This window comes from Acinonyx jubatus, chromosome A3 (assembly GCF_027475565.1).
Source record: "Acinonyx jubatus isolate Ajub_Pintada_27869175 chromosome A3, VMU_Ajub_asm_v1.0, whole genome shotgun sequence".
Classification (NCBI taxonomy): domain Eukaryota; kingdom Metazoa; phylum Chordata; class Mammalia; order Carnivora; family Felidae; genus Acinonyx; species Acinonyx jubatus.
In genome coordinates this window covers 22,886,218-22,900,063 of record NC_069388.1, presented here as the reverse complement: position 1 = coordinate 22,900,063, position 13,846 = coordinate 22,886,218, and the positions used below count along the sequence as shown (strand labels likewise).

At 41.1% G+C, this 13,846-nt stretch overlaps 1 protein-coding gene across 6 annotated transcripts in view; it reads left to right on the top strand.

The window, feature by feature from the left end:
* The window catches only part of PHF20 (PHD finger protein 20), a 170,045-nt gene that overhangs the window by 112,925 nt on the left and 43,274 nt on the right, over positions 1-13,846 (top strand). For all 6 annotated transcript variants that reach the window (XM_015070956.3, XM_053200000.1, XM_027069976.2 and 3 more), the window contains one exon: positions 9,845-10,123. In XM_015070956.3, the coding sequence (XP_014926442.1) occupies positions 9,845-10,123 (279 nt within the window). The remainder of the gene's footprint in view (positions 1-9,844; positions 10,124-13,846) is intronic.

Genomic DNA, 13,846 nt, shown 5'->3' with positions numbered 1-13,846 from the left:
ACGGGGGAGGGGCAGAGAGAGAGGGAGACACAGAATCGGAAATAGGCTCCAGGCTCTGAGCCATCAGCCCAGAGCCCAACGCGGGGCTCGAACTCACGGACCACAAGATCGTGACCTGGCTGAAGTCGGACGCTTAACCGACTGCACCACCCAGGCGCCCCAATATTTGTCTATTTTTGAAAGAGAATTAGAAACAGAGAGAGCAAGTGGGGGAGGAACAGAGAGAGAGGGAGAAGGAAGATCCAAAGCAGGCTTTTTGTGCTGACAGCAGAGAGCCCAATGTGGGGCTCGAACTGATGAACTGTGAGGTTATGACCTGAGCTGAAGTTGGATGCTTAGCTGATTGAGCCACTCAGGCGCCCCTCTGCATATATTTTTAGCAAGTTTTTACTTTGAAATAATTTCAAATTATTTCAACTTGTAAAAAAGTTGGAGGGGCACCTGGGTGGTTCAGTTGGTTAAGCGTCCAACTCTTGATTTCGGCTCAGGTCATGATCTCACTGTTCGTGGGGTTGAGCCCCGTATCAGGCTCTTCACTGACAGTGGTGAGCCTGCTTGGGATTCTCTCTCTCTCCCTCTGTCCCTCCCCAACTCTCTCTCTCAAAATAAATACAGAAACTTAAAAAAAAAGTTGGAAAATTAGTACAAAAAATTCCTATATGTCTTCAACCTGATTCCCCACTAGTTAGCAATTTGCTGTGTTTGCTTTATTATTTTTTAAAAGTATTTTTTTCTGAGTTGTCTTGCCATAAGTTGCAGAATTTTACCCCTAAATACTCCAGTGCATATTTCCTAAAAACAAGGACATTCTCCTATATTACTGCAGTGTGGTTATCAAAGTAAGGACCTTATTCAAACTTCCTCAGTTCCAATAATGTCCATTATGGCAAAAGTGGGAAAAACTTTTTTCTGAGCAGGATCCAATCCAGGATGATACATTGGATTTCATCATCATGTTTCTTTAGTCCCCTTTCATCTGAAATAATTCTTCAGTCTTTCTTCTTCTTATTTTTTTTTTAATGTTTATTTTTGAGAGAGACAGAGACAGTATGCGAGTGGGTTAGGGGCAGAGAGAGAGGGAGACACAGAATTGAATCAGGCTCCAGGCTCTGAGCTGTCTGCACAGAGCCCGATGTGGGGCTCGAACTCAACGAGCTGTGAGATCATGACCTGAGCCCAATTCTTCAGTCTTTCTTTGTTTTTCATGAACTTGACATTTCTAAAGGATATGATGTCCCTTAATTTGGTGTTTTCTGCTCTATCCTCAGGATTAGCTTTAGGTTATTGACTTTTAGAAGAAATACCATGTAAGTGATATGTTCTTTTTAAGTGCATTCTATCAAGAGGCACATGATACCTGTTTGTCCCATTTATTGGTGATGTTAACTTTGATCACTTGGCTAGGGTTTTATCTGTTCTATAAAGCTATTATTTTTCCCTTTATAATTAATAAGTTTCTTGTGAGAGGTTATTTTGAGGCTATATAAATATTTTGTTTCTCCATGAAACATTCACCTATTATTTTAGCATCTGTTAGTATTTTTTATTTTCTTTTTTTTAATGTTTTTTTTTTTTTTTAATTTTTGAGAGAGAGAGAGAGAGAGAGAGACAGAGAGAGACAGAGTACAAGCAGGGGAGGGGCAGAGAGAGAGGGAGATACAGAATCTGAAGCAGGCTCCAGGCTCCGAGCTGTCAGCACAAAGCCTGATGCAGAGCTTGAACTCACGGACTGCGAGATCATGACCTGAAGTCAGATGCTTAACCTACTGAGCCACCCAGGCATCCTGGTATTTCTTGTCTGAAACAAATTAAAAAAAATTTTTTTTTATAATGTTTATTTATTTTTGGAGAGAGAGAGAGAGAGAGAGAGAGAGAGAGAGTGTGTGTGTGAGTGGGGGAGGGGCAGAGAGAGACAGAATCTGAAGCAGGCCCCAGGCTCTGAGCTGTTAGCACAGAACCTGACGTGGGGACTGGAACCCACGAACCATGATCATGACTTGAGCCACCCAGGTGCCCCTGTCTGAAACAATTTTTACTGTAATGGCTGCCAACTGGTGATTTCTAATTTTAATAATTTCTTCTACATTTTACTGGTTGTATTTTTTTATTATGAAGAGCTTTTCCCTCTTTATTTGTATCTACATGGACTCATGGATTCTTACTTTCTTCTGTGGGTTATAATCTGTGTCTGTCATTATTTTAATACCCACCACTGTTCCAGATTTGGCCAGTGGGAGCCTTTCAAACTGGTTCCTGTATCTTCTTCATTCTGTGAGCACTTTTTAAAAAATGATTTTATTTTTATTTTTATTTTTTTAAAATATTTTATTTTTAAGTAATCTCTATACCCCATGTGGGGCTCAAACTCAGAACCTTGATATCAAGAGTTGCATGCTCCCCCCGATTGAGCCAGCCAGGCAACCCCCTGCATTTTTATATATGCATTTTTATAATATCTTTTTTCCCCACTTGTCACCATACGTAGGGTCATACACTATGGTATGGACTGGGCAACTTTTTTTTTTTTTTTAATCCTTAGGGATAAATTTTTTTTTTTTTTTTTTTAATGTTTAGTTTTGAGAGAGACAGAGTGTGAGTGGGGGAGGGACAAAGAAAGACAGAGACACACAGAATCTGAAGCAGGCTTCAGGCTCTGAGCTGTCAGCACAGAGCCTGATGCAGGGCTCAAATTCACGAGCTATGAGATTATGACCTGAGCCAAATCAGACCCTTAACCGACTGAGCCACCCAGGTGCCCCTGGACTAGGCAACTTTCTGTTTTCACTTAGTATATCTTGAAATTATCTATATCAGTAAATACAGAGCTGCCTCATTCTTTTAAATAGCTGACTAGAATTACATAATGCAGACTTCCCATAATTTATTTAACTGTTTTTCTAATTAAGGACATTTTTGTTTTTTTATTTGATGCATTTGACTGGACTTGCTGTGAATATTTGCATGTGTTCATGTTTCTTTTTGATTGCCTTTTGTTGCTTCAGAGCTGATAAAATTATTCCTTCACAGACCTGAAAAATGTTTTACCCATTATAGTATTTGAAGTACATGTCAAAAAATTATTAAACTATTGGGATCACATGGTGTCATTGCTAGTAAAAATACCAACTGTATTGGGGCATGGTGCTGAGGGTACATGTACAAGACAATGAGAAATGGCCCTTATTCTTTGGCCGGAGAAGTCATAAAGGATAGGATATGGGAACAGATCTGAAGTGCCAAAGATGGGGTGCATCAGGTAGTCATTTGTGCCAGGAGTTGATGGCATGTGGTCCCTGAGAGCCAGGGCCATCTGGACACCTTCCTGCTCATGGAGTGAGCTGAGTTTGGATAGAATTGAGTACTTGGCCAAGCCTGTGAGGGATGGCAGGGAGAGGGCAAAGCCGGAGTGGAGGTATGAGCCATGAGAGCATTAAGCAGTTGTTGGGGCCAGCAGTTGGCTGGGCAGCTACTAAGGCCTCATGGTGGATTGTTAATGGGAGCTGAATTTGGAAAGCAAGATGGTATTTAGATTGACATGGGCTTGGAATGCCAGATTGAGTATGGTCAACAAGACTAAATATCACCATCATAATCTTCTAAATGTGAGGATTGAAGAACTAGCAATGGGGGTGTTTAAAAAAGGGTTAAACAGGATATTATTTCTAAGCCATGTTTCAGAAAACATAGTTTAAAAACTTTTTTAAGTTTAAGATTAATGTATGCTTATCATAAAAGGGAAAGTATACAGCTTTACTCAAGTATACAGAAAATGAGAGGGCTTCTGATCCTATTCTGGATTATCTGTCACTGTGTAACCATGTTACCACATACATAGTGGTTTAAAACAACACATTTATTTTCTCATAGTTTCTGTGGATGAGGAGTCCAGGCAGAATTTACCTGGGTCCTCTGCAAGACTGCGGTCAAGGGGTTGACCAGGGCTGCATTCTCATCTGAAAACTCTACTGGAGAAAGATTTGCTTCCAGGCTTACATGGTTGTTGGCAGCATTCAATTCGTTGTGGGCTGTCGTTGTGGGCTGTCATTCAAGGCCACGTTCTTGCTGGCACTCTCAGTTACAAGTTACTTGTCTTCTCTGGAGAGTAGCTCACAACATAGCAGCTTGTTTCATCAGGACTTCAAAGGAGAATACCTGCTAGTAAAGTACATGTTAAATATTACATGATATAATCACAAAAGTGACTTTGCTTATTCTATTAGAGGCAAGTTACAGGTTCTGCCCACACTCAAGGGAAAAGGATTACACTTGGATGTGAATACTTGGAGGCAGGGATTATTAGGATAAATTTTGTAATTTATTTTCCTCCCAAAAGTAAAGGAAATAGTCCTTAAGAGTTACCATTCTTAAAAGCAAATTCAAATTCTGTGGACCATTTTTCTTTGCATAGCAATGTATAGAAGTAATTTTGAGAGAGGCAAGAGGCAAGAGCCAAGAGTGACTCTTGAGATTTTTGAGGCTGGGAGCCCAGGGGAGAGTTCTGTGCTTTGCCTTGATTTCTTCAAACAGAAATCTATTAAACATGAGGAAGAGCACAGACCATTTAAACGATAATACCGATAACTACTTGGAAATACTGATTTCCATACCATTTCCTTAAAAAACTGGAGTAACTTGGTTCCAGTGATTTACCCACTACCCAGAGGGTAGCTTTTTTTTTTTTTTTAAACTGAGTTGAATCCTCAGCAGCTTTTTTTTTTTAAGTTTATTTATTTTTGAGACAGAGAGAGACAGAGCATGAACGGGGGAGGGGCAGAGAGAGAGGGAGACACAGAATCTGAAGCAGGCTCCAGGCTCTGAGCCATCAGCCCAGAGCCCGACGCGGGGCTCGAACTCATGGACCGCGAGCGAGATCATGACCTGAGCTGAAGTCCGACGCTTAACCGACTGAGCCACCCAGGCGCCCCCAGAGGGTAGCTTTTGAATCCGGCTCCCTGGAGGATTTAATTTACATATTCTCTGCTTTTTGTCTCCTGGTAACTGCTCCCAATGTTGACAAAAAACTCTAGTTTCCCAGAGTAGATGATGTCACTTAGCTGGCTGGTGCCATCAGTGACATATGTTCCAGATAAAGTCCTATTGGGACCCAGGTTACACACCTGTGTGAGACGTGGGATCCATGCAGATTGTGGCCCAGTGGGCCCTAAGGGCAGCCAGCTGCTCTCCTGGTTCTTGACCATGCTTCCAGCACCATGTTTCTTTGGTTACAGGAACACTGTTCTGGGGAGTAGTATAATACAGAAATATGAAAACATTGTGTTATTCTTTCTATTGTGAGGACAGTAATGGCTATTATACCTTATTAGCAAGCATGGAAAAGTAGAAAACAGTTCTTTTTACTTGAAGTCTCATAACCAAAAGGTTGCCATTACTTATAATATTGTATATAATATTTCTGTGCATAATGTTTTGTTTTGATCGTATTTCTCTTGTGGGTTTTCTTTAGCATAGTCATACTGTGCATATTCTAATATTAAATTCTTTGAAAATGTAAAACATTTTGCTGGGTGTATCATTTTACTATTTCTTCTGTGCTTTTATTAACATTAACACTTCAGTGTTTGATTAATAAAGGGCAGTTGGATGTTAAAATTTCTCAGGTTGTGCCACTGATACATGGCTTCCTGGCTGGGATCCTTGTGTACACACCACCGGTAACTTTGATTGTTTTAAACAGACAGCTATAAGGTCAGTGATAACCATGATGACAACTAATGTTCAAGTAACTTGCTGTAGTTAATAATGGGTTTTCAGGGAAACATGTAGGGGCCTTGTGAAATAAGTATTTTTCTTCCCATTTGGTGAGGAAATGGTCTTAAGAGAGGCCAGCTCTCTTGTTTAATGTTGTGATACACTAAGGTAAGTATCATAGGAGAAGTAAAGAATGGAACCTGTCCCCCATTTCAACATTTTAGAATAAAGAAGGCAGAACCACCTGTAATAGAGATAGAAAGGGATAGATACCACAAGATTTATTTTCCATAAAGTACTTATGGGAATTCAGAGAAAGCGGGATAAAATCTTTTCTGCTGAGAGGCCAAGGCAAAAGCTTTATGTAAGTAGGTGGCAATTGAAGGATGAGCAGGGCTTGATTTGCATGGGAGAGAGGTGTGCCAAACAGAGAACCATGTGACCTATCCTGGCTGAACTGGCAACTTTCATTGTGCATACAGAGGGCTTGTGTTTCCTGTCCTATGCAAAAACTAGGATATAGGGCACCTGGATCGTTCAGTCAGTTGAGCATCCAACTCCTGACTTTTGCTCAGGTCATGATCCTGGGGTAGTGAGATTGAGCCCCATGTTGGACTCCATTCTGAGCATGGAGCCTGAGTAAGATACTGTCTCTCTCTCCCTCTGCCCCTCACTTCCACTCATGCTCGCTCTCTCTCTCTCTCTCTCTCTTTAAAAAAAAAAAAAAAGACCTAAATGTATAGAATTACAGCATCAAGAGTTACAAAATTCTTGGATTAAAATAATCTGATGGAGTTTGTTCGGGATAAGTGTGTAACTTCCAACATGTAGTTTGACAAAACTATTTGAGGAAAATGGAAATGCACTTCAATTAGTGTTTTAAAAAGGCAGACAAAACAGGGATGCCTGATAGCTCAGTTGGTTAAGTGGCTGACTCTTCATCTCGGCTCAGGTCATGATTTCATGGTTCGTGGGATTGAGCCCCATGTTGGGCTTTGTGCTGGCAGTGGAGCCTCGTTGGGATTCTCGCTCTCCCTCTCTCTCTCTGCTCCTTCCCCACTAGTGTACTCTTTCTCTCTCAAAATAAACTTAAAAAAAAAAAAAAAAAGGCAGACAGCACATAGTTCAGGATTTTGGTGGACTAAGCTGGTACTTTCCAGTACCATGTAATGTGACTATTTAAAAAAACAAAACCAAAAACCCTTTGTCTATGTTTGTAAAAGTAAGATGTTCTGAAAGGTGGGGGTAATAATCCTACTGAGTGGCCAGACTAGGAATCTTGTGGTTCATTTGGATTTCACATTTGTAGAAGGATGCAGAAAAATGGGAGTGCTTACAGAGTGATATGTCCTCAGCCAGAGTTTATGAGGGCTGTTTTCACTTTGGTTGGTAATTATAATTGCTGTCTCCAGCCTCATTCCATAAATGACATAAGCTTGTTTACCAAGATGTATTTAATATTTGAAATGAACTGCTTTGTGCCAAGCACATACACACACACACACACACACACACACACACACACACACACACACACACACACATATATATATGTTACAGCCTTCTCTCATCTCTTTGAAATAGGTGGTATATATTCCCTTTCATAGATGAGAAACCAAATCCGAAATAGTTTGAAAAATATGTACAATTTATTTATACAGCTAATGAAAGAGCTGGAATTTAAAGTTGAGCTGATTCCATTATGCCATATTGCCGCTAGCATGAGTGTTCAGTGAGGCTGAGAATGGTGGGGACTTCTATCCTGCTTATGAGCAGATTAATTCCTGAAAAGCTGTTCATAAGTCCCATTTGTTTATAAGTCTAAAATTATACTATATAATAGTAAGGACCAATATTTATTGAGCACTTAGTATATGCCAGACATTTTTCTAGGATCTTTGCATGTAATTCATTTAAGTCTCACAGCTCTGTGAAGGAGTTACCCTTAATCTCGCCACCCTGCACTAGAAGAAGCAGAGGCAGGAGGAGTAAGTAAAGGAGTCAGGATTTGAACCAGGCTGTCCAGCTGCAGAGCCCACACTTTTAGACTGTCCTGTCTTTTCCTTATGCAAATGTCCAGTGGTGTGTACACAAAGGTCCAGTGTGTTTGAATAGAGAGAATGGTAATTTTTCATGGAATTGGTTTGGAGTTCTCATTATTTTAAACCCTTAATATATTTTTTTAAACTCAAAGATGTTTGTATTTTGGCATTGTTCTTTTCCATTATAAGTCAACTTATCACAATAACCACAGCTTACAAACACAAGCCAAAGGATGCATGAGTTTACTATAGCTGAGCTTGACTGCTGTAGTTCTCAGATGGCAGGTGGTGTTGATGCTCTGTGACATTGGACCTTACCTTATTCATATGATGGTTAGTGGGGTTGTCTGCAGTGATTTTGGAGACCGTCAAAATGGAAAAGGAATTATTAGGTTGAACCATATGAAATAGCCAATATTTAATTTTATTAATCTATAAAAATGGCAAATTAATATGGTTCAGCTTAATAGGCTCAAGAGGAGGAAATTCCAGAGAAACCACTTGTAATTTAAGAAATAATTTTAGGATGTATTGGAGGTTTGAGGTGGTTTTTGTTGTTTTTAGAATGAGTGTGTGTGAGCGGTGGGAGGGGCAGAAGGAGAGGGAGAGAGAATCTTAGGCTCCTTGCTTAGTGTGGAGCCCAATGTGGGGCTCAATCTCACCACCCTGAGATCATGACCTGAGCTGAAATCAAGAGTCAGACGCTTAACCAACTGAGCTACTCAGGTGCCCTTGGAGGTTTGAGTTTTGAATTTCTCCACTGACATGCTTTTTCAGTACACCCATGTTTCTAAGTATGTATTCCATTTGGTTTCATGTTTGTTTTCTTCTCTTAACTGCATCTTATTGATTTGAACCTTTTTGTTTTATCTCTTGTCATAGATAGAAAGTGATTTTAAGGCATTCTGCTTTAGGATGTGTGTGTGTGTGTGTGTGTATGTGTATTTTTTTTTTTAACTTGTTTAAAATGCCCGTATAGTGGCATCCATCAGATCATCAAACGTACCAGTTTTGTAATCTTACCCTAGTGCTGATTTGGAAATGTTGACTTGATTTAGATTGAGTTTAAGAATTTTATTTCTTCTGATTGTGGAATGGTATTTGAAAATGTAATCCTAATATTTACCAAAGGTTCAGTATACTATCTGCTTCTAATGGAAATTGTATCATTGTATTTGGGAAATATTTGATTCACCCAAGAAAAGTCTTTTTAGGATATTCTTGGGTGACCTAATCAAGAGTGTAGGAAAATTTGAATTTAAGGGGATTACTCTCATTGGGGTGAAGGCATTATGAAAGGAGTCTTCAATAAACTGTTTCCAACACACATGAATTTCTTGTTACAGCTTTATTTTTTGTCATTGATACATGGCAAATTGTTGCCTTCTGTTTGTTTTTTGGGGCAGAGGGCGCATTTCAAACTGTTTTTGCCTCTTTAAATTTGACCATGGAGTCCTCCTGAGTTCTCCTCATCCACTCATTTGGTTATCTTTTTTTTTTTCTTACTGAGTCCCTTTGTTCAAACAAAGTACATGGTAGCAAAATATCAAAAACTTTTGTAACAGTTACACTCTCTTTGTACAAAAATCATTGTGAGATCCCTTTGGTTTTATAAAAAGATCCCACCAGAATATTCCCTAGTTTTGTCCACACACACAAGTATTAGGATCGTAGTAAGTTTGAATCTGTTCTAAGTCAAGAGTATTAAGTACTGGTGGGTTGGGTTTCTGATTTTTTTTTTTAAGGATTTTTCCTGTTCTTTCCCTACAGTCTACAACCTTGAGAACTTGTGTGGCTGCCTAATAAGCAAACACTTGATCTTAGCCAAAAGGCCGAGAAGCGATCTAATAAGCAAACAAAAACATGTTGATCTTCTCATTCAGAAGATGAATCTTGGTTGAGTGTCTGTTATTTATCCTGAAGTTGTATCCTTTCTTTCCAAACAGTAATCTGGGGAGGTGATGGCTGCCTGATGTCTCTGTCTCCATATGCTTTCTGCTCTTTCACTTTTTGTTGCCGTGTGTAATACATGTATTGTCATAAGTAGGATAAGCACGAGGAATCTTTGTTTTTGTTTCTGTTCTGTTTTTCAGTAACAAATACTTTTAAGAAAACAGATGATTTTGTGACATGTAAAGCCCCAGCTGTCGACCTAGATCACAAGTTCAGGTGCAAGGTTGTGGATTGTTTAAAATTTTTCCGCAAGGCCAAACTGTTGCACTATCACATGAAGTATTTCCACGGGATGGAGAAGTCACCAGAGCCAGATGAGAACCCAGGAAAGAGGCAGGTCCAAACGAGGGGCTCTTCAGCTTCAGACAAGGCCAGCCAGGAGAGCCTGACCAGGAAGCGGGTCTCTGCCAGTTCCCCAAGTAAGTATTTTGGTTCTATGTTGTATCTATATTATAGAGTACTCTCTGTTGCTCAGGTCACACATCTTGCATTTCTGACACAGAAGAAGGTGTTAAGTTGGTTTGGTCCAATTGAATCTTAAAAGATGAAAACTGACAAGTGATCCTCAGGAATTACATCGAAGGGCTGTGACCCTCCTGGAGGAACGAGAACTACAGTAGTGGGGGCACCTGGGGGGCTCGGTCATCGAGCACCTGACTTGGACTCAGGTCATGATCTCACGGTTCGTGAGTTTGAGTCCCACATTGGGTGAGCTTGTGCCCTGCTTCAGGTGAGGCCCTCTTCTCTCTCTCTCTGCCCCTTGTGGGATTCTATCTCTCTCTCTCTCTCTCTCTCTCTCTCTCTCTCTCTCTCTCTCTGCCCCTCGCTCACCTGCACGTGCGTGCTCTCTCTTTCTCAAAAAAAAAAACAAAAAACAAAAAAAAAAAACCCCAAAACAAAAAAATTGTAATGGAGGTAGTAAGGATTACCACAAAGTCTCGTCTTCATGTCTTAGTACAAAGAACCTTTTTGGTGGCCTTTCCTTCCTTCCTGCCTTCCTCCCTTCTTCCCTTCCTTCCTTTCCTTCCTTCCACCTTCCTCCCTCCCTCCCTCCCTCCCTCCCTCCTTCCTTTCCCTCCTTCCTTTCCCTCCTTCCCCTCCTTCCTTTCCCTCCTTCCTTTCCCTCCCTCCTTTCCTTCCTTCCTTCCTTCCTTCCTTCCTTCCTTCCTTCCTCCCTTCCTCCCTTCCTCCCTTCCTCCCTTCCTCCCTTCCTCCCTTCCCCTTCCCCTTCCCCTTCCCCTTCCCCTTCCCCTTCCTTCCTTCCTTCCTTCCTTCCTTCCTTCCTTCCTTCCTTCCCTTTCATCTAAGTAATCTCTAGCATGCTCCACCATATGCCAACCAGATGCCCCTGGAGATTTTTTCTAAAACTTAAGAGATTGAAAAATTACAAATTTCTGGGGGAATTTCAGAAGACTTTTTAAAATTTTTAAATTTTGTTTAATGTTTATTTTTGAGAGACAGAGTGCGAGTGGGGGCGGGGGGGGGGGGCAGAGAGAGAGGGAGACACAGAATCCGAAGTAGGCTCCAGGCTCTGAGCTGTCAGCACAGCCCAATGTGGGGCTCGAACTCACTAACCGCGAGGTCATGACCTGAGCCGAAGTCGGACGGTTAACCGACTGAGCCAGCCAGCACCACCCCCCTCACCTTTTATTTATTAAGAAAAATTTTTTTAATGTTTTTTATTTATTTTTGAGAGAGAGAGGAGGTGGGGAGGGGCAGAGAGAGAGGGAGACACAGAATCCAAAGCAGGCTCCAGGCTCTGAGCTGTCAGCACAGAGCCCGATGTGGGGCTCGAACTCACAAACTGCAAGATCATGACCTGAGCCGAAGTCAGGTGCTTAACCGACTGAGCCATTCAGGCGCCCCATTCTTTTTAAAGTAATCTCTATGCCCAACGTGGGGCTCAAACTCATGACCCCAAGATCAATAGTCACATGCTCTACTGACTGAGCCACATGCCCGCAGAAGCCTTTTTAATGAATTTCCAGTAAATTCTACAAGCCCTCCAGCTTCTTTTTACCTGAAATTGTAACATCATTATATATTGCTGGCTGATATAATACCTAGGTATTAAATGATATGTGGAACTCCTAGGACATGTGACAGTATCCCCAAGAAAGTATGAAATCAGGTTTCAGGACAATGGGGCAGGGCTGTGTCAACTAAGGTGATCTCTGACCTTGTGAGAGATCAGTCCTCAGCCATGTTTTGAAGATTTAGTGAGGGAAGGTCAAGGTAGAATCTTTTAGTCATATATGATGCATTATTTATTAAAAGTATAATGTGAACCACATGTAACTTTTTCTAATAGCCACATTTTATTTTATTATTTAATTTTTAATTTTTATTTTTTTTAAATGTTTATTTTTGAGAGAGAGAGCATGGGGGAGGGGCAGAGAGACAGGGGGACAGAGGATCTGAAATGGGCTCCGCACTGACAGCAACGAGCCCAATATGGGGGTTGAACTCTCAGACTGCAAGATCAAATGCTCAACTGACTGAGCCACCCAGGCACTCCTAATAGCCACATTTTAAAATGTCAAAGGAAACAGATGAAATCATTCTTAATGTATTTTATTAATTTACTATATCCAAAATGCTATCATTTCAGCATTAAGTTGGTATAGAAATGTCTTTTTTTTTGAAGTTTTTTTTTTTTTTTTTAATTTCTTTATTTGAGGTGGGGAGGGGCAGCGAGAGAAGGAGAGAGAATCCCAAGCAGGCTGTGCAGTCTCACCACAGAGTCTGCTGTGGGGATCGATCTCATGAACCATGAGATCATGACCTGAGCCCAAATCAAGAGTTAGAGGCTTAACTGACTGAGGCACCCCAGTATAAAAGTTTCTAGTGAGCTGTTTTATATTCTTTTTCTTATACTAAGCCTTTACAGTTTAGTGTGTATTTTATGTTTACTGAACATTTCACTTCAGACTAGCCACATTTCAGGTGCTCAGTAGCTGCATATGGCTAGTAGCCTCTGTATTGGGCTCTATTACCCTCTGTTGTAGGTAGTCTAGCTGTGCACTTGGCGAGCCTGAGCACTGAGCTAACAGGAGCTGCCTGAGGAAGGCCGGCTGGCCAGTAGTCACCCAGGAGGAGACTCCCCATGAGGGCCGCAGGGCATGGCAGCACTCACCACCTTAGTGACTTCACCAGAGTGTTGCTCGGGTACCCATCAGTGGTTAGATGTCTCTCAGAGCAGGCTCGTATGAACCAAATGGCAGTAGACTGATGCTCAAGGCCACGTGCCAGTTATTTATTTGAGACGAAGCCCACAGCTGTCAAAACTCCTTTCCTGTTTAGGAACAGTTTGCTTATTGAGCATTGGATCAGAGCACTGGAGTTAGAAGTGCTTCATACTAAAATAGATTGACTTGTCCATTCAGTACCTCTTTATTGAGTGCTTATTAAGTGCCAGGCTCTGTTCTGGGCATTTCAGAAGAGACCTGAGTCCTGTTTTGCTTGAGATCTTGGTTGTGAATATTCCTGGCACAAGGAAGAAAAGACTGGCTCAGTCCTCAGACCAGAGCATTCTTTTGCCTGGACATTGTTTGTTTCATTTAGGGCCAAACATTGATTCCTTAGGGATGTTAATGTCTATTCCTGGCCAGTCCTACTGGCTTTGGTGGCCACTCTGTATCTTTCAGGTGAGTATATCTCTCTGTCATTGAATACATGGTTAATTATGGAGGCAAGCTTATTTCCTAGGACATAAGATACCTGTCACTGAGATCTTCTGCTTCCCCAAAATGCCACCTGGCCCACGTCTCACCTAGAGCAGTGGCTAACTAACCCAGCTGCCTGGGAGTCACACTTGGTGACTTGTTAAAATATGGATTTATTGGGCCCTGCTTTCCAGACACATTCCAATTCAGTGGTTCTAAGTTTAGAATCTGTAACATTTTTACAACCCATCCCCAAGTACAAAAGTGACATATGATTGCTGTATAAATCAGTACAACAGAGTTAAGGGAAAAGGTATCCCTCCCCTTGGCATTCCCACCCTCTTTGCAAATGTAACTATTTTTATTTAACAAACTCTTTTCAGATATTTTCTGTGCATATCCAAACACGTCTACATAGAAAATATCTTTTACACAGTATCACCTGCCACTTGTTTTTTTTTTTTCATTAAAGATATC